Genomic DNA, 26095 nt, shown 5'->3' with positions numbered 1-26095 from the left:
ATGTGAGACATACATATAACACCACACATGAGTTATATTCTCTTCATTCCCGCTTAATCCAAGTGATGACTGATGATCTATTTCCTGTTCTTTATCTCTCTCTTATTACCTCTTTCACCTATAATATCTACCATGAAGCATATGCGATTTAGCTAGGCGGGCCACCGGATAGGATGGTCCGCAACGCGGAATCTTCTGATCTGGTTAGTTCTATAGAAGCGACTGTCGAGCGGTTACTACTCGAGCCAAAAAAAAAAAAAAAAAGAATCTTCTTTATTTCCCGAAACATTCAGTTAACCAGGCAGTAGATAGTAGGTAGTTAGTTTAGTTAGTCAAAACGACAAGGAGGTATCAATCCAATGCAAATAAATCACAATAATATTTTCTCAACATGTCCAAATCACAGACACATACACATAACACCCGGAAACAGGAAGTCCAATAATCATTAGGAAATTCGTAAATTTGTGCAATATATCATCCATTTTGCATGCAAATATGTCGATGTAATATACTGCAATGAGCCAAGCCCAGGAAAAGATGAAGGGGAAAGAAAGAGAAAGATGGTGGTGATTCTCCATGTGTATGTCTCAAGCCACAGGCTCAACAGTCTGCAACGGAACGTATCCCTCATCGGTGTCTGATTTGCGAGATCCCTTGCCCGTAACCAAGGACCAGAGCTGGCGGCCTGTGTTTTGGGCAAAGCGGACGGGACCGGAGCCGGCACCGGAGCCGGTGACGGAGAGGTTGGCATTCCACCAGCTCTTCTTGGAACCGCGGAGACTGGTGTTGTTCGCCTCGATCTCCTTCTCGAGTCGTTCGGCGTTCATCCATCGGGGCCGGCGCCAGAACTTCAAGAGGAGGCTGCTCACGACGACGGACACGCTGGAGGCTGCCATGGCGGCGCCGGCAGCCATCGGGGGCAACATGAAACCGCCGAAGGGGAGGAAGAGACCCATGGCGAAAGGGATGCCGATGACGTTGTAGAGACAGGCCCAGATGAGGTTGAGGCGGATGCGGTTAAACACGGACCGGGAAAGCGCTAGACTGGCCGGCACGGAGAGGAGGTCGTCAGGCTGCATGAGCACGATGTCGGCGGCTTCCATGGCGACGTCCGTACCGGATGACAGGGCGATACCGATGGAGGCCGTGGCTAAGGCGGGCGAGTCGTTGATGCCGTCACCGACCATGGCGACGCGAAGACCAGAGTCCTGCAGGGACGCAACGATGGCCTGCTTGTCGGAGGGGGAGACGGAGGCGTGGACGGCCTCGACGGGGATCCCGACTGCCGTGGCGATAGATACGGCCGTAGGGTAAGTGTCTCCGGTGATCAGGGAAGTGGCAATGCCCATGCGATTCAACGCTGCGACGGCAGCGACTGCGGTCACCTTCAAAGTGTCCCGTAGCAAGATGGTGCCGGCGAATTGGCCATCGATGGCAACATGGATGTGAGTGATACCAGCAGGCACGTTAGATTTGTCCTTGACGGCCTCCGAATCTTCGGCGTCGACCGATTCGGGCAGTGGGATATCCCTCGACCGGAGGAAGGTCGCGTTTCCAATCAAGACACGATATCGAACGCGCTCGGCACTGGAAGTAGGCTCCACCAAAGCAGAGATACCTTTGCCCACGCAGGCATCGAAATCACCCAAGCTCCCGGGTAAGCCGCCTTCACCAGGTTGACCAGATTCGGTTTTGGCGGCGTTGACAATCGCTTTACCAATCGGATGTTCACTGCTCATCTCTGCAAGACCGACTATCAACCACCAGAGTCGACGGCGCCAATCATTTGCTGCCCATTGGGGCTCAATCTTAGCATCAGCAACGCTCATCTTTCCGGTGGTTAGGGTCCCCGTCTTGTCAAAGACGACATGATTGATCTTCGTGGCGCCTTCCAGAACAGCGCCGCCCTTGACGAGAATGCCTTGCTGAGCCCCAACGCCCGTGCCAACCATGACGGCGGTCGGGGTGCTGAGACCCAAAGCACACGGGCAGGCGAAGACAATGACGGAGATGCAAAGTTTCAAACAAACCATTACCTTGCCGCCACTCTGCTCGGACATGAAGATTTTGGGCGGGTTAGGAAGCAAGTGACTCATAAGCATCCAGCCAAAGAACGTAATCAAACCAAGACTGATGATCGCGGGGACGAAATACCCGGCTACAATATCGGCCATACGCTGAATGGGAGCCCTGGTCGTTTGCGCATCCTGGACCAGTTTGACAATCTGACTTAACTGCGTGTCTTTGCCCGCCCGCGTCACCTTGAAGTCAATCGAGCTGGTTCCATTGACAGTACCCGCGATGACAAGGCTGCCTTTAGTCTTGTGAATAGGTAAAGCCTCGCCAGTGATCATACTTTCGTCGACATAGCTTTCTCCCCGAATAACGATCCCATCCGCGGAAACCTTGTCGCCTGGATGAAGAACAACGACGTCGCCTACCTCGATGAGTTCCGTCGAGATGGCTTTGATAACGGGACCTGACCTCTCGCCGGAAGACGATGTCCTAGGTTCCTTTGAGCCGACTTCAGGAGTTTCCCATTCCTCGGCCATCTTTTCTGCGGCAATCGGGTCGTCGTAAATGGTGGTCATGGATGGAGCCAGTGACATCAACCGCGACAAGGCGGTTGACGTCTGGCCCTTGGCCCTGTTTTCCAGCCAGCGACCAAGCGTGATGAAGGTGATCAGCATTGTGCTAGTGTCAAAGACAGTGCTGGGGCGTCTGTGAGCTGCGGAAAAAATGGCGACAACCATCGTGAAAACGCTGTAGAAGAATGCTGCAGACGTGCCCAGCATAACCAGAACATCCATTGTTGGAGAACGGTGCCTTAATGACTTGAAGCTCGTAACGTAAAACCGCTTTCCGATGCCGAATTGGACTGGGATGGTGAGCAAAAGACAAGCGACGTCCCCAAGATAAATACCAGGAAGCAACTGAAAGCTCCCAAAGTCGAGAGACGGCAAGTACATGGGCAGCATCATATTGATGACAAAGACAGGGACTGCAAAAGACACCGAAAACAAGAATGCCCGCTTCCACTCCTGAACCTCTTTGGTTTTAGAAAGCGACTGTAATTGCGCATTGGTATCATCCGAGTCAGCTAGCAAGGCATTGTATCCCTCCGCCTCGATGGTCTCCACGACGGAGCGAATTCCAATGACAGAGGGGACGTAAGAAATGTGAGCGAGCGAGGCACCTATATCAATCGATGCTGAGGTTATTCCGGGCTTTTTGAGAAGGGTATCTTCTAATTCGTTCGCCGAGGACGCATCGCGCAACCCATGAAGAGTGAGCGTAACTCTACTTGCGGCGCTCGAAACGGGTACTTGAGCTTCGGAAGAGAGTACAGCAGCATCAAAACCGCCATCTTCTATCAAGTCGACGATCCGCTTCGGAGGAAGAACCGTAGGGTCGTGGGTAATAACGGCGCGTTCGGCAAGCAGACTGATATTAAATTGAACCAGGCCATCCTGACCATCCACGGCATTCTGTACACTTGCTGTGCATGCGCCACAGGTCATGCCGTCAATTGAGATGGTTGTGACCATCAGATGTGACTTTGGTTCCGTAAGATCCTGAGAGGCGCGAGGACCGGCCTGAAGCGTCGAGGTTTCCAGCACCTTCGCGCCAAAGCCACGATCCTCGATGGTTTCTGCAATTTGATCCGGTGTAATGGCGGTAGCATCGTATTCCACAACCGCGCGCTCCGAGAGCAACGAGACATTAATTGACCGGATCCCCGATAGCTCGTTCAATCCTCCTTCCACGGCCGAGGTGCAAGCGCCGCAAGTCATTCCCTCAATCGCCAGCGTAGTGGTGGAAATTTGTGACTGGTTACCCTGAGCCTCCTTCTCGTTCCCCGTTCGTAGCGAGGGGCTGTCCGTGGAGAGAATTGTCGCGTCGAACCCGCTGTCCTCGATCATCTCGGCGACTTTTTCCGCAGGAAGTAACGTCGGATCGTGGTGTACGACAGCCCTGCCCATCATCAGACTCACGGAGACATCTCCAGCTCCGTCAACGCCCTTGAAAGCACCCTCCACGGCGGACGTACATGCGCCGCATGTCATCCCATCCACATTGACCGTGGTGGTCGCCATGTGGGCGGGTGATCGTCCGGTGGATGGGCCATCGAGACCGGCGCGTAGCGGAGCGGAGGAAGACGCCGCCATTTTTACGCCTAACTAGCTGGAAGAGAACCCGGCGAAAAAAGGCCGAAAACCAGTCGGACTATTGCATAAGAGCGATTTCTCAGTCGAAAAGAAAGGGGGACGGGAGGGGGCCGGATCGAACAGGCGGTTTATCAGGCGTAAGAGGGCGAGTGAAGCACGTCACTAGGCAGGGGGGAAGATGTAACTCTGCGTTGATGCGGATGTGGCCGGAAGATCGGGCGGGTCGATCAGTTAACGGGGTTCATGCAAGAACTGAAGGACCGGTCTTGGACAGGGAACAGCAGCCATAATAAGGACAATCCGGAGACGTTGGTGTTAATAAGGGAATGCAAAACTAGCTCGACTAGTTGAAAGAAGGAAATGGCCCGATTATAAATTAATCGTGCCAAGGATGTTGCTGCTACTGTCGCAGACAGTTATGGGACTGTCATTCTGGGTTGTGCCCAGAGTGGGGAAGACAGAAAGCAGCTGGCGCCTATTTTATTTTTCACGCCAGTCAGCTCCGGAGCGTAAGCAGATCCGGTGGGATTATCATTATTGATTGATCAATGATCTGAGGAGTGATGGGTGATCGTCGTCGGGGACTGCAAGGAGGTGTGGAAAGGTTGAGGGATGATTGATTTCTTCCCTTGCTTACGGACTACGGCGGTCCTGTGACCTGCAGTTATTCATTGAGGTATTTCTTTGTTCCTTTGCTATTGAGGTCCTTTACGGTGTACCGCGGAGGTACTTGTCTCAGCAAGAGTTGCAGAAAGGGCCCTGGCCCCTCGGTTAGTGCAGCGTTCTGGAAGAAAATGAAATGAGCGAGGGTCCCGAGGATTGGCTGGGTCTGGGTTGACATGTTTCAACTAGAATGAGGTTCCTCATCTCTTGGTCGGACGTGTCGCAATGTAAAACGACGATGCTCCCTTTATTACCTAATCGCCGCTCCGGTCTACGGTCACGTGCGGCGGAATGGCCGTGGTTTGCATCTCAGGCAAACAGTCCCCGTGCGAGGCAGATGTCATTGCGACCGGTTACTTTAGTTCTTGTTATCATTTCAACAGCATGAACCAAACACCGGCCCTCCATCCCCAGTAATCCATTGCTACAGTATCCACAAAGCTTGTCAAGCTTTAACATCATCCCATCCCATCGCCAAATCCGGTTTTCCTCCCCTCCAAAATGGATCAGGTACATACTCGGGCTATAGAGGCCCTTCAACCTTTCATCCATCTCGCCAACTCCAACAGCGCCTCGTCACCTCGATTCGTCGCCAATCTTATCACAAATGCCACCTCCAGTCCTAACACCTACGTCTTCGCCGAGCTATTAGAGACTCCCGCAGTGCAGGGCCTTCGATCCCAGGATGTTCCCGAAGAGTTTCACGGGTACCTGACCCTTCTCGAGATCTTTGCGTGGGGTACATGGCAAGAATATCAAAGTGAGCATCCTATATCCAGTCCATCGCCTAGCCAGCCTAGAAACAATCGTTGAAACTAACGTCTTCTCCTTCCGCTCTCCAGCGACGCCAAATCTCCCCCCGTTATCGGATGAACAAGCCCTGAAGCTCCGCCTGCTTTCCCTCCTGTCCCTCTCCGCATCCATCAAACCCCTCACCTACGACACGCTCATGGACTCGCTATCCATCTCGGCCGCCGCCGATCTCGAGTCCCTCGTCACCGCCGCCATCTACGCCTCGCTCATCACCGCCCGTCTCTCCCCCGCCACCAGCCCGCCGTCCGTCAACGTCACTGCCGTGGCTCCCCTGCGGGACGTGAAACCGCAGTCCCTACCATCCATGATCTCCTTCCTGACAGACTGGGAAACCCGCTGCGGCGACGTGATCACCGACATCGAGGCGGAAATCACCAAGATCCGGACCAACTCGGCGAAGCGCCGCGCCAAGGAACGCGACGACAACGAGCTGTTCGAAAAGACCCTGGCTAACTGGCCCGCTATCAGCGCCGACTTGGCTGGCTTCGAGGCCGCTCGGCTTCCTGGCTCCAAGAAAGTGAGAGGCGGGCCGGGGGGCTATAGCGGTAGTAAGCGGGAGTACAGCGCGGATGACCTCGATGACGACGATGGATATTGGGACAATGGGTTGGAAGGCGGTGTTGAGGCGCATCCCGGCTCAAGGATGGATATCGATGAGGGCTTGGGATCCTCGCGGGCTGGACCCGGAGGTGGTTGGTCTCGTCATGTCAAGCGAGTGCTGGGCAAGAAGTCATAAAACGGTGGCCCTTTTTATTTGTTCTTGATGTTTGAAACTTAGGGCTCGTAGTTTGCCAGGGTCCCTGGCTACGGTTCTAGCATAACGAAGCATGGCTAATGTAACCAACTTTTATCTTACCTTAAATCACAACTCTTTTTGTGTGTTCAATTAGGGGTTCAAGAGTAGCTAGCTATTGTAGGCCAGCTACCTACTAATATCTGAAGTCATTGCGAGATCTCAGGTGAAATTTGCTGTAAACGCCGTTGGGTACATTTGCTATTGCACCGAGACATGCGGAGTACAGAGTCACAGACAAAAGCGCCACAATAACCCTAACTAAAAAGACAATTGCAAGAGATGCGCTGCTCAGCGGCCTAGCACTATGAAAGTTACCGAGCACTAACAGGCCTCACTTCTTGCTTTCCAGGAACTTCATAGCCCTTTCACTGCCCAGAGCTCAGCAACCGAGGTACACACATATTCCTGCCACGCTGCAATATATCCAGACATTTCCCAATCGATGATGCCGGTAAGAGAGCCGTTCTCAACCATGATACTCACATTAGTGAGGTCAAGTGGAAGGCGTAGTGGAAGGCATGCAACGTCGAAGGTGTATTCGTACAGCCTCGGAAATCGTCTCTTTCAATCCACGGCCCATATTATTCCAGAGAGCATCTTCGGATGCGAGAGGACCATGGGGAGTCTCGGAGACTTTACCCTTGAACAGGAAGGTCGAAACAACGGGACGGCCACCCAGAGACTGAATTTTTATCAGAGTGAAGCTTGCGAAGTTGTTGCATCCCAATGATATGCAGTTGCAGCATAGTAGATTACAGTTAGAGTTGTGATCGATGCAATATATAATTGTGAAAGTTCAATATAAAATTATGGTAAACACGATTTCCATAACACCAAAACAAACGAGCCCGCCAAAGAGGGGGAAAGAAAATGTCATTTAACATACACGCAAGTTGAGCGGCCAAAGGGGGGTATTGTCAAGAAGAGAAGTGAACAAATGACAACAAAAAGATCCAAGATTGACAAGCCCGCGGGGTGAGAAAAGAGAAACTGCCAGGGAACTGGACTGAATGTACCTGTCATAAGTTGGATCACGAGAGTTGCAAAAGACATGCCTGATTATATAGGACACGCATGTTCGCGTTAGGAAAAGATTTGAAATATTGCAATGCAAAGTCGCTTAGTGCAAAATTAACTGCTCGCTAAAGCAAAGACAATACTCGGTTCCTCCGTGCGTCAAGCCATGCTGTTGAGTCTCAAACAAAGCAGAATGCAAAGCAAAGCCTCGGTCGGAAGAACAAGAAACACGGGCATGCAATATAGAGAATAGATTACATGCCTGGAAAAGAATTAGAAAGGGAGGTCACGGTTATATCCGAGTTTCAAGAAGGGGTATATGCAGCACACGAACGGAGCTTAAAGCATAGTACCCGGAACGAAAATGAATAGAACACTCAATGCGGCCGCGACAAAAAACGCTATGAATATCGTTGCGGTCGCTCGTTTGTTCAACAGTTTCCGCACGTAGGGCTCGCGAATCGGAGACCAATTCATGAACGTGTATTCGCTGTATCCGAGCATTGCCATTACCGGGTCGAGCTTGTACTGGTAGGATACAATGAAATAGGCGGCAACGGCGAATGGAAGAATCAGCTGTAATTCCGTCAGTAAAAGTGCGCATGAACTCGAGGGACCAAGTTAACCTACCCAACAACGGGTGTGTCGTGGCTTATTACGAAGTACGACGTAGAAAGCGCCCCAGAAGCCTCCGCCGAAGCTAATGAGAGCGAAGGCCAAACGAGCAATGATGGTGAGCGGTACCAGGTTACCAAGGGCCTTTGCCTGCAAAAACCCTGGAAATGCGTCGCGTTCCATTGCCTGGAATACATAGTCCTTGGCAGGATCAAAAACCTCCGGATCGTCTCGACCGTCGTCTTCGACTAGATTGATGATCGTGGATACCATATCTTCGGGTAGAACAATCTCTCTCTCCGCTCCGGGGAGCAAGTACGTGTACAGAACCTTCTCTGCACTTGCGCGAATGTCGGCACGAGCTACCGTGTGTCCGGGCGAAATCGAGTCGTTGCGAGTGGCGGAGCTGGCGCGGGGCTGACCTTCGTTCGACGGCGTACGAGCAGCATTCTGCGATCCAAGACTGCTTTGGGGGGAGTGACCGGAAGTGTGACCGTCTGAGCGAAGGAATGCCGACAACCTTTGACTCGTATCTCTATCGTCCGAATCCTGATGACCACGGCGCATGCCAGACGGCCCGGCTTCCACGAGCGGAATATCACCAAAGCTCTCCAATGTTTCCAAAGCAGCCGACGAGCCTTTGCTATCTGCCTTTTCGAGATCGGGCGTAGCGACTAACACGGATCGACGCAATTCACGGACATAGTGACGACATAATGACATATGCTGCGAAACATCCAGCCTAGAAGAGAGTTAGGGTTAGTGGTGAGATGCGACCGCAAGAGATTCCATGCAATTCAAGGACTGACCAGAAATCCAAGTAGTCGACCGAGCGCTTCTGGTCCCGCATGTAAATATAGAACGAAAAGAGATCGACCGGAGCGAGCGTCCGGCGGCTCAGGACCTCGAACAGGGTGGGTAGGCGATTCCGCTGCTCCAGGTCCGTCAGAGAAGGGGAAGCCATTGCGAATGAATTGTCGGAAATCTAATTAGAAGTCGGAGTTGGAGTCGGGGGTAACGCTTTCAGGGCGAGAAGCGAGAAGAAAAAAAGGTGAATGAAACGAAGGGCCAAGAAAAAGGGGAATTAATGAATGAATGTCGAGTTCTGAGGCGACGACGGGAAACGAGCGTATACGGTGTAGACAAGGACTTTCGATTCGTCGATTATTGAAGACACTTGCGACCGACGTAGGCGAGAGAGAAAGAGTAAAGACCGACTAGAAGAGTTGGGCGTAGTAGTGGTTGGGCGAGAACGCGGCGAAAGCTCAAAAATAGATCGTTAATAAATAAACTGGAGCCTGTCCAAAATAACAGGAACCCCTGGGGCAGGACAAAGTCGACTAAGAGGAAGTCGGACTGGAGGAGTAAACAACGGACAGCCACCCGACAGCAGCTGAGATCAAAGAACCCCAGCACAACCCATGAAGGAGAGAGAGAGAGAGAGAGAGAGAAAGAAAGGAGGAGGAGGGGGAGGAATGCAAGCCAGCCAACCTGCAGAGAAGAATAAGGCAAAGCCTCCTTCTCCCGGCGATGGTCTCGTTTCCTGCTGGCCTGGACGCTTTTTCTGCAGCCAAAACGGCCCGCCTCAACGTTGATCCGAAATGAACGCCCCACGACGGCAAGTGAAGCTAGTCGATGATCGTCCTTGTCCACGTTCTCGACACTTTGCAAGGGATGTCTCAATATCAGACTGGTCACATCTCGGCAGTTCGAATTGGCTGGGGAGGGTCCTTGAATGGGGTTGACCAGCATCCAGCATTTCTCAGGGGGGTATATGTACCTACCTCCACAGTGACGACATGAATGAAAGAAAAAACATAACACGTACAGTGACCGAGATCTACATCGTACGTCATTCGAAGTTTGCAAACAAAACAAAACTACGGAATATTAGCGATATCAAATGGATGATGTTGAATTTGGAACATTCAACGGTGTAGAACTGACCAACGAACCAGTAATTCACCTTGCTGTCTCGCCATCTCGACACTCCCTATTTTAGACTACGATCAAAAGAGGGATTCGATAGGTCCTTGACAGGTCTTGGTAGTCCTTGTGAGCTAGTATTTCATCTTGGTAGGAGCCACTTCTTCATTGCCTCAGGCTGCGTTCATGGTCTTGGTGGTTATCATTGTTTGGATAGTAGCTTGCCATGATAAATAACTGGAACTATAGGTTGCCTATGTTTCTGGACTAACCTCCTACGGTATGACATAGTATGCTGAAGCCTGGGCGGAATGCATATATCTATGTTCGAGAAGATGCTCGTAGTATGGACATATCAATACTGAGAGGAGTATTGTGATTTCTATAGTAACAACATGTCCTAGTATATAATAGGAAGGATATGCTACAGTCCATGTAAAAGATGTTTTTCTAATTCTCGCTTAATGGCTGATAGCATAACGGGTATACTACACTATGATATTATAATGACGGAGTACAAAGAAGTACACTTCCTAGCACGGGAAGACCTGAACGGAAGAAAACCTAAATAGCCGATACTCTATACACTGTAGATGACTATTGGGAACTAAAATAAAAGCTGGTACTCCGCAGTAGGTAGTACAATTACGTACAGTGTAGTAGTTTCACCTATTTAATGAACCAAAAAGGCCCGTAGCAACAAGCAGGCACCAAGCAGCGATGATAGTGGCTCGAACCACCCCAGATGGTAAACAATGAACCAAGGTTTAGGTTTATAAATGAGCCCACCCCTCCTTGTCTTCTACCCCTATCTTTCGTATAACTCCTTCAGGCACCAAACCTACCTGCCATCAAACCTCATCTATTAGCATGAGGGCTTTACGCTTTCTGGGTCCTCTGGGACTCCAACTCTTTCGCCCATCCCTTTGTTCTCCTCTGAAAATCTTCCCTACCGCATCAGCAGTTCAACTCCAAAGCAGGGTTGGATTATTTCAACCACCCGAGCATCGCTTCTTCGAAACATCAACCAATTACAGAATGCATTCACCAGTCGATAACATCAAAGGACTGCTCGAAAACGAAAAACTAGACACATGGGGCTGGGTGTTCTATCGCTGCACATACAACGACGAAGAAGCATGGACTCGGTTCAAGCGAGGCGTGATCCGAGAAATGCAAGACGAACTCGCATGGAGAAAGACGCCAGAACTCGAGAAAAGCCTTGCATTGACATTCCTGGAAGATCAAGAAGCATTCGAGGGAGCATCGAAAGCTCAGCTTCGCGCGTACTTTCAAAAATGGGTGCCTGGCGCTTTTGCGTCGGAGAACCCGAGGACTTCGGCTGAGTTCGGTGGACCCATGCCCCTCGTGCGATATCGATACTTTTTTCAAATTGACGAGGCTTCGTTGCGCAGTATTGTCTACGAAGGTCGTTACCCGCCGGAGGAGTATTTGGAAGGCTACGTGAACTTTGTGGACGGATACTGGAAAACATTGTCTGAGCTTGGGCTCGAAGATGATGAGAACCCCTGGCCTGATGAACCAGGGGAGTATGATGCACCTATTGAAGGCTGCATTGAAGAAAACGTTGGCTGGATGAAGTTGGACGCAGCAGATATAAGCATGGAATGGTACGATGGCATTGACGGGTTCGAATACGAATCATGGTATATCTTCTACCAGCGTCCACCGGCTATCGTTACTTGGTAGATGTACATAGGAAGGGTTCGGGTTCGCTCAAATTGAATGGTAGCTCTCTGTTATCTATCATATAGATATCACGAGCAGGACAGCAAGAGAGAAAAGAAATTTGTTTGGCGTAAGACGACAAATCAGAAGACACGAGTAAGATCTTGGTGAAAAGTTACCAATCCGAATCCAGATTCAGGTCCTCGAACGTATATCGACAGATGTGGACCTGATTATCAATGTCTTCCAACTCTCGGAGTACACGTTCACGAAATGGACTATCAGAAGACTCAATTGCTCTTGAATCACTCGGATGGAGGACCAAATGTATTCCCGTGTGTGTGCGGAGACCTCTGTCATGTAGAAGGGATATCCCGGTAAACGCCCGAAGCAATGGCGTCAATGCGATCCACAACAGCATCGGATCGCAGATATTGGAACGTAGCGATTGACTGGGACAAGAGCCAAAGTCAGTAATTGCAGTCCATGTAAGTATACAAAGCAAGGGTCATCTAACCTCGCGAAGGGGTGCCATGAAACTCTCAACCGCTTCCTCCTGACCCCGTAGGGCATTCTGAATGTGTTCATGGAGTACCGGCTCAGCCATAGGGCGTCTGAAATTTTCCAAATTACCTTTGACTGCATTGACGGATCTTTGAAGCAGGAGGAAATGACTGGGGTTTGTGAGGGATCCCATTCGTTCAAAAATACGTTGCGATGGCTCACGAAGGTCCGGAGAGTTGTCTGCTACGCGCGGCAGGTCGGCTGGCAATGCCTGTGCGTTATTCCAAACTTGTTGCCAAAATTCGTTCGGGATGCCAGGTGTACGAGTTATTGGACCCGTAGGGATTCCAAGATTGCTTCTGGTTACAGGATATCCAGAAGGGAGTCTACCCCAATTCGCCGTCGCGATGAACCGCGGGATAAGCCCTAACTATTGGTTCATTAGCAGAGCAAGCTAGGCTGGGTAATCGGGCTCATACGTGTAGTGGATGCTCAATGATAGTCCCATTGGGAGCTTGGTCACCTAGAGGAATGTCTCTTCCTCGCAGATCTGGACGTGCACATCTGTCGGAAGTAACGCGCCACCACCTGTTCGATAAACCTTGCAGGTTACTCCGAAGGAGCCTCATATACCTGCTTCTGTCTATATAAGGTCGAGAGAATGAGCTCAAAATCGGGTATGTTGGACCCACTCCGAACAGATGGACGTTATATTGTCTCTTGGGCCCTCGCTCTTCAAAGGTGTGTAGATCACGAGTCGAGAGTGTGTCTCCACCATCTTCTGCTATCTGGCAGAAACCAGGATCAAGATCGCACGTGGTTACATGACATCTGAGAGGTGGCGGAACAGCCTTGGTGACCTTGCAGCAGTTGGTTTTCTTTCGCCTCCCTGTGTGGCATGTTAGCTTCAGCATGCAATATGGAAGTGAGGGACGTGCACGCACAGGAACAACTCCAGGAACTATCCCCCCTATCGTCATTTCGAATTGCAACTTCTTCTGGCGTGCACTTTGCGTCGGGGCAATCATATCTACTTCCTCTCCACACGCAGTCATGAATGGGAGTGTCGGACGGGCAACAGTATTGACCTCAGCCTGGTGTCAGCATTGTCCGTGGTCTCACGCTGGGATTTTCAAACTCAAAGAAGAGGCTCACTTGAACCCAAAACACATCCATCCTTTGTTTGCGAGACCTGCGTTTCGCCTTTCTTGCAGTTGTCATTTATGCTACCTTGGCATTAGTGACTCGACTGACCAAAAACATCAGAGAACGATCGTACCAATGGGTCCAGTAACAGCCCTCGGTGGCTTTCTTCCAGTTCCCAGCTTCACAGCAGAAAACCTTGGCTCCACGAGAGCATCGGGTGGTGTCGCTTTGGGCTTCGAAGCCACCACCCCTGTAAATCAGAGTCAGAAGAAATCTACTACGACTGGGTATAGCGCCTACCATGATGACCAGAACAGCGTAGCTTCACCAGGATGACATTGTCCATTGCAGTCTCCAGTTCCTCCGCGCCCTGCGGGTATGTCAATATCAATTTTGCGGTTAAAGCGGGTTATACGCACAAGTGCAGGATCGAGGCGAGGATGCCGTGGGGCAGCAGATGAGCTTTCCGCCAGACTGATCTTATTAGTATTGCGGCGGAGTCAACTCGAATAATAGCCGTGCGTACCTTGCAGCCTGCCTTGTCCCATCCAAGTGTGCGCTGACCACGCCCACACTTAACGATATTAGGATCCACACATTCCTTGCCAAGTTTGCAGTCTTGTCCATTTTCACCCACAAGATCTTCCACAATTGTGAATGGGGTTTGTGACAGTGCTTTCTGAGCCAGGTCTGGATGAGAGACCTTTTTCCCCATAAACCCACTCATGGCACTGTACTGGTCATCATCCGTATCAGACGCCCAGATTAGTGAGCCACCCATGCCGATTTCGTTTGCCCATTCAAGCTTCTGCTTGAAGGCCTCCGCGCCGTCAAACGAAACCCACTGGTTTTTGTCAAATACGACATAGTTACTGCCGCATCCTTATCGTATGTCGGTTTGAGACCGGGTGCTTGGCTTAACATGGCCTGGATCTCGTAGTACATCAAGATCCCACTTGTTTTCGAGCACGGGCCAGGTGTTGCGTCTCCATGAAATTGGCATCCAGGGTTGGTACATGACGGGTCTTGAAGCTGGAAGGATCTCCCATAGAAGCCAAACCCCATGACTACTTTTTCGGGCTTGATCCCGACGCGCCACAGGAGTTCAGCAGCCTGCTTGATCTCAGTCAAATTGGTATGCCCCTGGACTATACTTCCGATGGGATTATCCCGATCCCTATGACACCCATTAGTACCGGTCCCATGGCAGAAGTGTTTGATTGTTACCCACCAGGCACCATGAATATCATAAGTCATCATATTTGTCCAGTCTGCATATTTCATCATACCCGGTAGGTCGAACCACCGGAGGTACCAGTAAGATGCAGGTATAGTAAAACTGAGACCTAACTCTCTCGTATACTTGTTGAACGTGGAGCGAAGCGTCGTCATAAGTTCCACGAAGTTATCAGTATCTTCAGCCTTCCCACCGCGATCCGGTGCTCCAGGATACTCCCAGTCGATATCGAGTCTGTGGAGCTGTTAGATTACATGATATTTCTCATACACGAATAGCAGAGAAAACTTACCCATCAAATCCATAGTGTGACAAGAAACGAGCAACGTTGTCAGCAAACTTCTGTCGCTTCTGAGCACTAGACGCAATGTCGCCAAAGACTGGCTGTGTCGCAGTGTGGTTGTCCGAGAACGTCCAGCCACCAACACTAACCCAGACCTTTAATGCCGGATTGTAGTTTTTTGTCTCCACAGCAAGCTCGAAGAGCCGTTCTGGTGTCTGGGAGTCCATTGTCACCAGTTCATATGTGGCTGGGTCAATGTACGCAAAGGCATAGTTGAGATGGGTCATCTCGCTAAGTGGAAGATCGCTAGGCGCTGTTTGATGGCACGCAAGCCGGTCACTCCAAGATTCATAGTATCCAATGACTGTTGCTAATGTGAGCTGGATGATCTGCAGAGGAAGGAATATAGCGTACCTTTGCTGAGTGCTTTGTTCTTCGGTGAGCCACCAGGAGCCTTGGGATGCAAATTGCAATTCGATTGACATTTTCCGGTGCAAAAGTCCTGTCATTGTTGTCAATCAGGAAAGGATAGTCTATTGTTGTGTTGCTACGAACCTTGGTTGTCCCACAGAAACCAAACTCGCTGCAGCAGGTGCGAAGTGGACAAGTCTTTCCAGCTGGCTTTGCGTATTTTCCGCACTCTGCAGTGGCGTTGCAATTGGAGGAACAGCCATCACCACAGTACGTGTCTCCATAGCCGCAATAACCACTGGCGCCACAGCATGCGCTGTTTTTACATGGACGACCCGGACCACAGGTGTTATCATCCCGAGGAAAGAGGCGAGCGCCTTCAGGGGATGTATCCCGCCTATATACACCAAAGACCGACTCATGCGGAGTAAACACAGAAGTAGCTGTTGGAATATGGCCAGAGAATCGGCCAAAGGACAGTAGAACAACAAGGCTGAGCACAGCCCCGAAACTCGACAACCTGCTCAAGGTGTGCATTCTGGCGTGATTGAGAAGAGTGAAATAACACAGATATCAGAGAGATGTATTCGCACTTTGCAGTGGGCGATAGAACCAGTGCATTCTTATAGCACCGGACTACTAGCACGTACACTGTAGTTACCCTTACCAGCGAGGCTTCACATGATCCAAAAGCCCTCAAAGATCGGGGGCCCCAATCGATGAGACATAAATCACCGGGGAACTGCATGGAAAGTAGTATGATTGTTGCGCGGTATACCCGGAGTCGTTTAATGCATCCTTGGTCCTGTCCAGCCGACATCAAGTACAACATGGCCGAGAATGAGCCGAGATTTGGGGTTTCAGAGTGTCCGACTCCAAAAGTGACCCATGGCTGTGTTGATGCATGGATGTTGTGGTGGGAACAAAAACCTGCAGTTTGGGAAACTACGACTTTCCTACTATTGAATCCTTGACAAGTTACATGATAGGGCCAGGGTGCTGCAAGATTAGTGCACACGTGGCTTTCACTTTTCTTTTGTATCTAGATCCTAGTTTCTAGAAGACATAAGAATATTATGAATATTCTGCTCTGCTATCAGCCCACTGACTGATACTGTGAAAATCTGAGATTAATCCTTTGCACGGGCCTTTTTGGGGCTGGAAGCATATCTGTTGAGAGCATCATCCGTGAATAGCATGACCACTGGGCTGATATCTTGCCTCTGTGGATAACCAGCCAGAAGATTTGCACCTGTTTCCCCTACTGGTAGGCAACGTCATCTGTTGTGAGAACCAAAAGGTAGTACTGCAAGTGAATACACACCATTCAAAATCAAGATGCAGTGAAACACGATTGTTACACCCTCAGAGGCTATGTAGTACAAGACCGAATGAACTATATACTGGGTAATTGGTACGACGGGATTCTGACAAATGTTTGGCATGGGACATCGTTCTCAGGGCCAGAGATCTCTGAATGGCGAGTCTTTTTGTTTATCTACACCGTAGGGAGTCATGAGTTCCTGGACCTTGCGCGCTGTTGGCACGCAGAGTAGTACATGTAACCCAACCATGTACTAGGGTTTTATACCGCAAGGTTAGACTAAACCCCTCTTTGTCTACCCTGAGACGCACCTTGCCACTCTGGAAGAAATTGCCGGGTTGTGCTTTGGATTTTCCCCTTAACCATCTTTCCAGACCCATTCTATACAAAGCTGAGTTGGTAGTCGTTGCTAAGATCAAATTCAAGTTCTACACGCAAATCCCCATTCTTCCACTCAGGCTTGCTCTCCTAAACAAGGAATCTTACAGTATTAGTGGAAGACGTGGTGATGAAGCTCCCTCTGTATTCACTGCTCCTGGTGGCAGGCCAGCTTGTTACTTCTCAGGTCTTTGAAGATTTAGAGACTCCTTCCAACTATCCGGGTATCAGTGATTCCTGTTCTAAGGCCCTCAATACCACTTTGTTGAATTGTCCATCCTGGCTCTGGTCAAGATCTGTGGACAACCCACGTCTCAACTCCGATCAGCTCGGCCAGCTGTGCACGCCCGACTGCGAGGCATCTCTGACAAAAGTCCGCAAAACGATCGCTGACGGATGCACTGCAAAATCCGACATCATCTCGATTGATGACATTGATTGGCCTGGTGCGTATACGGGTTGCTTCGTTTCAAGATGCCGCGCGAAGACCAATTGACTTTTCCGATAGCTACATTCTTCATTGACCGTTTTACATATACATACGAGCTGTCATGTCGGAAGGATTCGTCAGTTAACACAACCCATCGTGGCCCTTGGTGACCATCGCTCATTGGCAACAGACACTCGAACGATTTCTGTGACGAGATCTTTGTCTCATGGCTTGATCAACGCACACTCACCGACGCCCAAAAGTGTTCCGACTGTATGCTGGGTGTTGTGCAAATCCAGCTGAACTCCCCCTTTGGGTATGACGAGGAGTTCGCAAGTAGATTTGCCTACACTACCTCAAGGTGTAAAGCTTCTGGATATCCCTTCACATCGCCAGCAGCCTACGCGCTTTCCTCATCTGCTGCGACCTCCTCCACTTACATTACTACGCCAGAATGCTCCGACCCTTACCAAGTCCAGGCTAATGACACATGTGATTCTATTGCGCTGGCACAAAATGTATCAACGGATGGATTACAAGTGGCCGGGGGCTTGAGCCAAACCTGCTCCAACCTCCACGCGGTTGGACCATTCTGTCTCCCTCCCTCCTGTGCGCTGTACTATGTACAAGTGGACGATACCTGTGAAAGTATCTTGTCTGCTAATCCCGGACTTACTGCGAGTCAGTTACTGGCCTGGAACCCCGGTATCAACTCCATGTGCGGGAATATCAGATATTTTGAATACACCTATATCTGCATTGGGTAAGTGATAATACCAGCAAGCCTCAAGTATAGCACCTGCTGATATCATAATGTACAATAGCCCTCCAGGTGGATCGCTAAATCCGGTGGTCACGCCAGCACCATCACCTACCTCACGAGCACCGACAACATCGGCCACCGTAACCCCAGTCCCAAGACCAACAAATGGCTCTCCCCAGTTGAAGTTGCCATGCGGGGAATGGTATGTCGTCAAGCAAGGTGATGCATGTGCCACCGTTGCTGAAGCCCACAATATTGCCCTCAATGACTTTTATTTCTTGAATCCTGGAATCAATACAACATGCGGAAACCTCGAGCTGGGCATAGCTTACTGTGTTAAGGCGGTGGGTGACATCTCAACCTACCCGTCGTATCCAGTAACTTCTCAGCCTTATACAATACCTCCAATGCACTACACCACCACAACCTCGACATTCCCATCCCCAGCACCTCCAAGACTCATTACCCATGTTCCTCTTCCCACTGCTCCTGGAACCGTTGCAAACTGCACGGATTATGTCGAACATTTTCACATCCCCAGCCTTGCTGAACGAGCTCAGCTAGATTACGTCTTTCCCGTTGATGAACGTATCAACAGCTGTTTCTTTGCCATGACCGCATATGAAGTCTCGCTTGAGGACTTTCTCGCGTGGAATCCCAGCTTGACCAACATTACACCATGTGCCCTGCAACCAGGTAATAGCTATTGCCTGTTTAGTAAAAGTCCCGGCACTGAAGGTATGTAATATGTCTGAGCTACTCTGAACCCGTGCTTACATTTCCTTAAGCATCGAGCACGACCTACCCCTTCTCTCCTCCAAGTGAAACCACAGAGTCTGGACCGGCTACTAGTAGCTCGTTGTAGCATGTTCCAAATGCAGAAGCGATCAAGAAGCATTAACACGTTTAAGCGCAGCCAGATGTCGGGATAGGGATGTGGCTAGGGAAAATCTGAACTGTTACTGAAGGACACAAATCTAGACCACATCGTACTCAATCTCTTGGTTCATGTTTTGCTGTTTGCTCGGCTTAGTACGAAGTAATTTCTTCTTCCTCTTCTTCCTCTTCTACAAAGGGCCATCTAAATAAACAAGACTCATCACCTGCAAGTTGTATCATTGTGCACATACCCGTTTGTAAGAAACGTACACTTGACCAGCACAACTGCTCAACTGTGTAGTTGGGCATCGAGCTGTTGTATTTCGGAAGTTTGTAAAGATATGAAATGCATCAACCCTTCATAAAACGATTTTAGGCTAGAGATACCAACCCAAGGATGCTAGTATCCGTGATGTCAAAGAGGAAACGTCGCGACTTATCTGATTGAAGGATCCTGAACAAGCGTAAGAAGTTCCATGGCATATGAATTTCGTCATACACTGTCTAACTATTCCGAAAACAACGCTCCGTGATGCGTCAACCTGGGTATTTACTCATTATTCCTAAGAAAAGTACAAAACGCCGGCTCCAATGAAACTCCCTCGCCTCTAAAGACTCCTCCAAGCACAAGAATACTGTACAACCACTCATCCCTAGTTTGAATAGGGACATCCTTCAATGACCGTCCGCCAGATGCTATGCAACAATTAGCCATTTCCACGTCATAGAATTGCGCAGAAAATAGGACCAGCCACTTACCGACCACTCAGGGATATTCCGGATCTGCTGCCACATGAACTTCTCCAGTTTGTTGGCACTTTTGGCATATGGCGTGTTCTCGTTGTTGTATTTTCGACAATTGTCAAATATCAACGAGGCGTCCTTGATAAATTCCTGGGGCGTCGGATACATGTCCTTTTCGTGCTTTTCCTCCATCGTGGACAGATCCATGGGCTCCTTGATGACTTCGTAGTAATCCGGGACTTCATCACGGTTGACAGGCTGGGTGAATGGCCATGCCGCACTATGGTTCTGCATATCGTTGAGGAGATGTAAAAGTTGGTTATAGTTGGGCCCGTGGCGTGGTTGACGGGCCAATTCATCCATGTCTGGCGACCATCCGGACGCTCGGATGGCTGGAATACTCAGAGGGTCGATCTTGCACGGCCCATTCTTCCACTCCTTCGGCGGGTTGTGGACCTTGTATGACTGGCTGAAGGCGCGGATCTTCGCATGAACCGCCTCCTTTTGCTTGAGGAGCATTCGGCCAATTTCGAGATATCGTATCGTGGGAAGCATAGTGCACTGCATGATCGTTCCACCCTCGTAATCTTTGATGTACCCCATCCAGATCGATTTATCAAGTGTTATCTCTTTCGTGAATCCCTGCTTCTTGAAATAACCGATCGCATAGTTATCGGCATAGGTCAAAAAGTGCATGATGGGCGACGTTGCCTTGACGTAATCCTGTACAGCATGGTCAGCTTCTTCCGACGCAGGAACAAGTGACGATTCCGGATTCCGACCTACCTTCAGGTGAGACATTAGATGCGCACCATATCCCTTAACCTGCTGATCCGAAGAGATAGCACAGAATACAATCTCGGCAAATCGACGGCCGTTGAATGGTCGGTACGTAATACCCCTGCACGCCCATCAGTAAGACCATGTCCCCGAGCTCGGCAACGTCGGGCGCACATACCCGACAACCTCCAACGGGTGTTTCACGATAGCCATGGACAGATGCGATCGATCGTAGACCAGTCGCGCGATGTAATCCTTGGGCATTTTCGGTAGTTGTTTTTGGAAGATGCATTTCAACCCGGTGAGGACGACGAAACTGTCGCGCGAGCCATCATTATTGACTACCCGGAATTCGATCTCTCCTCGACGCTCCTCAAGTACGGCGGGCTGGAAGCAGACGCAGTGTTAGCCGTGACACCTTCATCGGATGGACCCAGGTGGCTTGGCTTACCTTCTCGGGAAAAGGGACGATTCGCAGCGGCGGCTTTCCCAACGGTTCATCCTCAGCCTGCAAAGCAACTCACGTCAGAATACTCTCATGGTCTACCTCCCGCGAAATCAGTCATATACCTTTGGCTCCCTTTCCGGGGAATCTGTGCGCGCTTTCTTGCTCTGTTGTTGGGAATCTGGGGAAAGGGCCTCCTCCGATGCTTTCCGCTTGATACCTAGGTCTGTGCTCAGTAAACGAGAAGATGACGGCCACCAAGGACTCCTCTGGAAATGAGAGAACTCACTGTCCGTTGCCATTGCCACCATTATGTCGTATAAAGTCTGTAAGAGCGGGTTCGATCGCTGGCGTGACCGAGTCAATGGCGCGACCTGCGATATCTCCACGTTTGGCGGATTGCCGATACGGGGCCGGAACCGGAGATACGTCGATCCGGCTGTAATTGGGCCAGATCAACCGTTTAGTCTGGAGAGCTCTTGGGAGCTTCCGTCCTTCTCTTGACACCTCGACCTCTCCAAACTGCTGGTTTCAGTTATTCATACCCTCGGTATTATCCCCATGTCTTTGAACGAGGTTTGGGAGGCAGCTTCTGCAAGCCCCTACACGCCCTACATCGGCAAAGACAGCCAGTTCTCCATTGGCTTCGGTCTGCTGCTTTCCGGTAATAGTGACCTGTCCTGTACCCGAGAGAACTGCATCGCTGATCAATTGCTGTAGCCTTCATCTTGACTGGTCTTTTCGGATTGAGTGAGTTTGCCTCTCGTTTGAGCTGCATTCGTCGTTTCTCTTTGCTAATTGATTAGATCGCTCCTTTCTGAGCATTGCATCATTCGGTATCCCAGCATCCTTAGCATTTGGGTATGACAAACAACCCACCCCCAACGCGCTCTGTTCAAGCTAACGTATGCTCTCCTGCAGCTTTGGAGCCGTGTATATGATCTGTGCCGTTGGGGTCTACGTTTAATTGACGCGCAAATACCTCAATGTACCATACATGGAGAGTTAAACGTGAAACACAAGGGCTGTACCACTAGAACCTCGCAGGCCCCCGTACTGCAGACTCTCTATAATTGATTTCTCGGCGTTTGTTGCTTTAATTTTTTCTATTGTACAGACTTATCATCCAGGGCCATGTCGGTCGTGGAACCTATATTTTCTGCTGTTTCCAGCAACACTCAACATCTTTATACCTTGCTCCAATGCATCGGATTCGCGCCAAAAGCCACCGTGCAGATAACCCCGGATGGGATTCGATTTTCCGCACACGACACGCGCGTGATTCAAGGACTTGCCTTTCTCGACAAAGCTCTCTTCACAAGTTATACATTCAACCAACCCGCCAGTCGAGACGAGACCCAGGAAGACGACGAATCCCCGGACGCTACGTCCTACCCGTGCTTTGTTGTTTCGCTATCCGCTCTCCTTGAAACTTTGAAAATATTTGGCGCCAACGATACGTCCACCCCCGGAACCAACCGGGCAGCCAGCGTCGCGCCGCCAAACCCGTCGGCGTCGAGTGCGTTCACGGCCCCTGCCTTGCTACTGGATCGTTCCTGTACTCTCCAGTACTTCCGCGATGGCTCTCCTCTCAGCATCACCTTGTCCGAGACCGGAGTCAAGACTACGTGCGAGTTGACAACTTATGAACTCGACGGCAGCGAGGTCGACATTCCTCTTCAAAGAGAGGCCATCATCATGAAGATCATTATGCGCTCGGCTTGGTTACACAATGCAGTCACCGAACTGGGGGCCACCGACCCGCGGGTTCTAAAAATCTCCGCTTCCGCCAAAGAGGAACCCTTCTTCTCTCTTTCCGGCCACGGCGGCCCTTTTAGCGAGTCGTCGGTGGAATTCTCCATCGAGCAGCAAGACCAGAACACTGGTGCGCCGCAGGAATCACATCACAAGGTCCTCGCCGATGACGGTTCTTCTCGCGCACGTGCAACGAGAGCCAAGCTTGCTCCTACCGTCACCGAGACCTTTCTCGTCAGTCCGCCATCGTCAATGGGTTCTCGCATCAAGCAAGATTATCGGTTTCCTCTCATCCAGAAGGCCTCCCGGGCTATGGCTGCTGCCAACAAAGTCAGTATCCGAGGGGATCGGCAAGGGGTTCTCAGCCTTCAGTTCATGATTGAATTCGACTCGAATGAATCAGGCCAAGCAAGAAGCGCGGTGAAACCTCCCGTGAGTTTCGTGGATTTCCGATTTGTCCCGTTATTGGATGAGGAAGCCGGGGAGGATGAAGAGGGCGAAGATACGATGGATTGAGAGTGAGGCGGGTGGCGATTTGTCTTTCTATTTTCATGTTCCTGTCACTTGTGAACTATGGTTGGTCTATCATCCATCATAATCCATATTCTTATCACACATCCGAAGAATAAAGTGTTCCTGCCTGAGGCCTCCAGTCCCGCCCTTATCGGCACCCGCATCACGTGCGTACGGGGCAGCTAATCAATCGGCGCCCCCGCGGAAAACGATAAGAAAAATTTCACGGAGTAACTGGACTTTCCTCTCTTCGGTCTGCTCCTCATCCTCCTCCTCCCCAGGCCCTCTACACGTCAAGTATCTCCTCCCAGAGCAACACCCGCCACAATGGACGCCAAAAAGCCCCCTCACTCCGAGTTCGACACCATCCTGACCCTGGATTTCGGGAGTCAGTACACCCACCTTATCACTCGCAGGTATTTCTACCCCTCCTCAGGTCCAGATGAGCGCAGCTAACACCCACCCTTCTAGGCTGGTCAGTACTTAGGATGCTATCGTTGTTCTCTCAATTTACTCTACTAACTGCTCCTCGGCCCACCAGCGAGAGCTCAACATCTACTCTGAGATGCTTCCTTGGTATGTGCCAATTCATCGATTGAGTCATAATACAAGGAACCCCGCGCCACTGACTCAATTCCTCGATCTCGTTGCAGCACTCAGAAATTGGCCGATCTCCCGTGGAAGCCCAAGGGTATTATCCTTTCCGGTGGCCCCTACTCCGTTTACGAGGACGGCGCCCCTCACGTTGACCCCGCCTTCTTCGAGCTCGGTGTCCCCATCCTCGGTATCTGCTATGGACTGCAGGAGATTGCGTACCGTCTGAGCAAGGACAACGTCGCTGCCGGAACTGCTAGAGAGTATGGCCATGCAGTGCTCACCGCCAAGCGACTCGACAACCAGGGCCATGTCGACCGCCTCTTTGCCGGTATTGAGGACCAGACGAACGTGTGGATGTCCCACGGTGACAAGCTCATCAACCTCCCCGAGGGATTCCACACCATTGCTACCACCCCCAACTCCGAATTCGCTGGTATCGCCCACGAGTCCAAGCCCATTTACGCCGTTCAATTCCACCCTGAGGTGAACCACACGACCGAGGGCGTGAAGCTCCTCGAGAACTTTGCCGCGAAGATCTGCGGCGTCACGCAGAACTGGACAATGGACAAGTTTGTGGACCAGGAGATCACTCGTATTCGCGAGTTGGTCGGTGAGACGGACCATGTCCTCGGTGCTGTCAGTGGAGGTGTGGACTCCACCGTTGCCTCCAAGCTCATGAAGGAGGCCATTGGCGACCGGTTCCACGCCGTCCTCGTTGACAACGGCTGCCTGCGTCTGAACGAGGCCCAGCAAGTTTACGAGACCCTTGGAAAGCACCTGGGAATCAACCTGACGGTCGTGGACGCCTCCAAGGACTTCTTGGCCGGTCTGAAGGGTGTCACGGATCCCGAGAAGAAGCGCAAGTTCATCGGAGGAAAGTTCATCGATGTCTTTGAAGCTGAGGCGGCGAAGATTGAGGCCAGCGTTGAGCACACCGGTGCCAAGGTCCGCTGGTTCCTCCAGGGTACTCTCTACCCCGATGTCATTGAGAGTCTTTCTTTCAAGGGCCCCAGTGCCACCATCAAGACCCACCACAACGTTGGAGGCCTTCCGGCCCGTATGCAGGAGGGTGCTGGTCTGAAGCTCATCGAGCCCCTTCGTGAGCTTTTCAAGGATGAGGTTCGACAGCTGGGCCGTGAACTGGGTATCCACAACGACCTGGTCATGCGTCACCGTAAGTGACTCTGTTACTCTTGTCTCATAACCTCGCTATGGAGCTTTTACTAACGTAACCCACAACAGCCTTCCCCGGTCCTGGAATTGCCATTCGGTAAGCAAACCAGCCTTGACCTAGCCCATCAGCTAGGTCCAAACATAGACTACCAGATCAACTTCTAACACTCCCATTCAGTGTCCTCGGCGAAGTGACCCCCGAGCGTGTCGAGATCGCCAGACAGGCCGATCACATCTTCATCTCCATGATCCGCGAGGCTGGCCTCTACGATAACATTGCTCAGGCCTACGCCGCTTTGGATCCCACCAAGGCCGTTGGTGTGATGGTAAAAATGGCCCCTTTCTCCGCTGCGATAACATTGTGTAGCATACTAATTCTCATCACAGGGTGACAAGCGTGTCCACGCCGAAATGGTTATCCTCCGAGCCGTCCAGACCACTGATTGTATGTTCCTTCTTCTTTGCCATTTTCCCAGTCTACATACAGTCAAGCAGCTCAAACTAACCAACTAACCACAGTCATGACCTGTACCGCATACCCCTTCCCTCACGATTTCCTTTCCCGCGCCTCTACTCGGATCATCAACGAAGTGCACGGCGGTATGTTCTCTCATTTTATGATCCACTCCGTTCCTCTCTCCTCTTCTTTCTCTGTCTCTTGCGGTCTATACCATCGATCCATGCATGGTTCAATGAAGCTAATTTGACGTGCTTTAGTTTCCCGCGTTCTCTACGATATCTCTTCCAAGGTGAGCTTGAACGTCTCTTTCAATTCCGAATCCCAAAAGGTCCTTTAGCTGATCATGAACGACAAACAGCCCCCTGCTACTATCGAAATGGAGTAATTGGATCTAGTGGTTTATTCAAATTAGATGGGATTGCATTGGCGATGGTGGAATGGCTATAAAAAATCTTTACCATAAAATCTGGTTAGACGATTATTAATGCATACGCTTATGAAGTTTTAAAAAGGTAACATTGCGTATTCAATGACAGCGAAAGTAACAGGTTCCCTTACTTTTTGAAACGATTTCTGTAGAGA

General features: G+C 50.6%; 12 protein-coding genes across 12 annotated transcripts; 6 read left to right on the top strand and 6 right to left on the bottom strand.

Moving 5' to 3' along the window:
- Positions 1–590: 590 nt before the first annotated feature.
- Positions 591–4172, bottom strand: ctpA (Cu(2+)-transporting P-type ATPase CCC2; the record flags this gene model as incomplete). Its single annotated transcript, XM_046087379.1, has 1 exon — positions 591–4172. The coding sequence occupies one exon, from the start codon at positions 4170–4172 to the stop codon at positions 591–593; it is 3582 nt and encodes a 1193-aa protein (XP_045943346.1).
- A 1164-nt stretch (positions 4173–5336) lies between these two features.
- Positions 5337–6384, top strand: LDX57_005693 (uncharacterized protein; the record flags this gene model as incomplete). The annotated part of the gene is made up of 2 exons (XM_046087378.1): positions 5337–5595; positions 5678–6384. The coding sequence occupies 2 exons, from the start codon at positions 5337–5339 to the stop codon at positions 6382–6384; spliced, it is 966 nt and encodes a 321-aa protein (XP_045943345.1).
- Positions 6385–7800: 1416 nt separating this feature from the next.
- On the bottom strand, positions 7801–9040 carry rgsB (putative RGS domain protein (Rax1); the record flags this gene model as incomplete). Its single annotated transcript, XM_046087377.1, has 3 exons — positions 7801–8037; positions 8092–8818; positions 8886–9040. 3 exons carry the CDS (start codon positions 9038–9040, stop codon positions 7801–7803), a joined length of 1119 nt encoding a protein of 372 aa, XP_045943344.1.
- Positions 9041–11040: 2000 nt separating this feature from the next.
- On the top strand, positions 11041–11712 carry LDX57_005691 (uncharacterized protein; the record flags this gene model as incomplete). Its single annotated transcript, XM_046087376.1, has 1 exon — positions 11041–11712. One exon carries the CDS (start codon positions 11041–11043, stop codon positions 11710–11712), a length of 672 nt encoding a protein of 223 aa, XP_045943343.1.
- Positions 11713–12047: 335 nt separating this feature from the next.
- Positions 12048–12298, bottom strand: LDX57_005690 (uncharacterized protein; the record flags this gene model as incomplete). The annotated part of the gene is made up of 2 exons (XM_046087375.1): positions 12048–12143; positions 12209–12298. 2 exons carry the CDS (start codon positions 12296–12298, stop codon positions 12048–12050), a joined length of 186 nt encoding a protein of 61 aa, XP_045943342.1.
- A 1118-nt stretch (positions 12299–13416) lies between these two features.
- On the bottom strand, positions 13417–15148 carry LDX57_005689 (glycoside hydrolase family 18 protein; the record flags this gene model as incomplete). Its single annotated transcript, XM_046087374.1, has 7 exons — positions 13417–13591; positions 13642–13711; positions 13761–13815; positions 13868–14213; positions 14264–14518; positions 14573–14812; positions 14871–15148. The coding sequence occupies 7 exons, from the start codon at positions 15146–15148 to the stop codon at positions 13417–13419; spliced, it is 1419 nt and encodes a 472-aa protein (XP_045943341.1).
- A 2152-nt stretch (positions 15149–17300) lies between these two features.
- Positions 17301–18390, top strand: LDX57_005688 (uncharacterized protein; the record flags this gene model as incomplete). The annotated part of the gene is made up of 2 exons (XM_046087373.1): positions 17301–18167; positions 18237–18390. The coding sequence occupies exons 1-2, from the start codon at positions 17680–17682 to the stop codon at positions 18388–18390; spliced, it is 642 nt and encodes a 213-aa protein (XP_045943340.1). The 5' UTR covers positions 17301–17679.
- Positions 18391–19721: 1331 nt separating this feature from the next.
- GCN5 (histone acetyltransferase) lies at positions 19722–20591 on the bottom strand (the record flags this gene model as incomplete). Its single annotated transcript, XM_046087372.1, has 2 exons — positions 19722–19742; positions 19806–20591. The coding sequence occupies 2 exons, from the start codon at positions 20589–20591 to the stop codon at positions 19722–19724; spliced, it is 807 nt and encodes a 268-aa protein (XP_045943339.1).
- Positions 20592–20702: 111 nt separating this feature from the next.
- Positions 20703–21326, bottom strand: LDX57_005686 (uncharacterized protein; the record flags this gene model as incomplete). The annotated part of the gene is made up of 4 exons (XM_046087371.1): positions 20703–20957; positions 21022–21078; positions 21141–21235; positions 21305–21326. The coding sequence occupies 4 exons, from the start codon at positions 21324–21326 to the stop codon at positions 20703–20705; spliced, it is 429 nt and encodes a 142-aa protein (XP_045943338.1).
- A 250-nt stretch (positions 21327–21576) lies between these two features.
- On the top strand, positions 21577–21982 carry rad1_2 (OST5 family protein; the record flags this gene model as incomplete). Its single annotated transcript, XM_046087370.1, has 4 exons — positions 21577–21679; positions 21736–21765; positions 21822–21876; positions 21937–21982. 4 exons carry the CDS (start codon positions 21577–21579, stop codon positions 21980–21982), a joined length of 234 nt encoding a protein of 77 aa, XP_045943337.1.
- A 167-nt stretch (positions 21983–22149) lies between these two features.
- On the top strand, positions 22150–23286 carry rad1_1 (putative DNA repair protein Rad1; the record flags this gene model as incomplete). The annotated part of the gene is made up of 1 exon (XM_046087369.1): positions 22150–23286. One exon carries the CDS (start codon positions 22150–22152, stop codon positions 23284–23286), a length of 1137 nt encoding a protein of 378 aa, XP_045943336.1.
- Positions 23287–23848: 562 nt separating this feature from the next.
- On the top strand, positions 23849–25898 carry gua1 (GMP synthase (glutamine-hydrolyzing); the record flags this gene model as incomplete). The annotated part of the gene is made up of 8 exons (XM_046087368.1): positions 23849–23859; positions 23937–25054; positions 25123–25150; positions 25232–25379; positions 25441–25498; positions 25573–25653; positions 25771–25802; positions 25872–25898. The coding sequence occupies 8 exons, from the start codon at positions 23849–23851 to the stop codon at positions 25896–25898; spliced, it is 1503 nt and encodes a 500-aa protein (XP_045943335.1).
- Positions 25899–26095: the final 197 nt, after the last annotated feature.

Source organism: Aspergillus melleus (assembly GCF_016097325.1).
Source record: "Aspergillus melleus strain CBS 546.65 chromosome Unknown contig3, whole genome shotgun sequence".
Lineage (NCBI taxonomy): Eukaryota > Fungi > Ascomycota > Eurotiomycetes > Eurotiales > Aspergillaceae > Aspergillus > Aspergillus melleus.
Note: the sequence above shows the minus strand (reverse complement) of the source record. Positions and strands in the feature narration are given on the sequence as shown.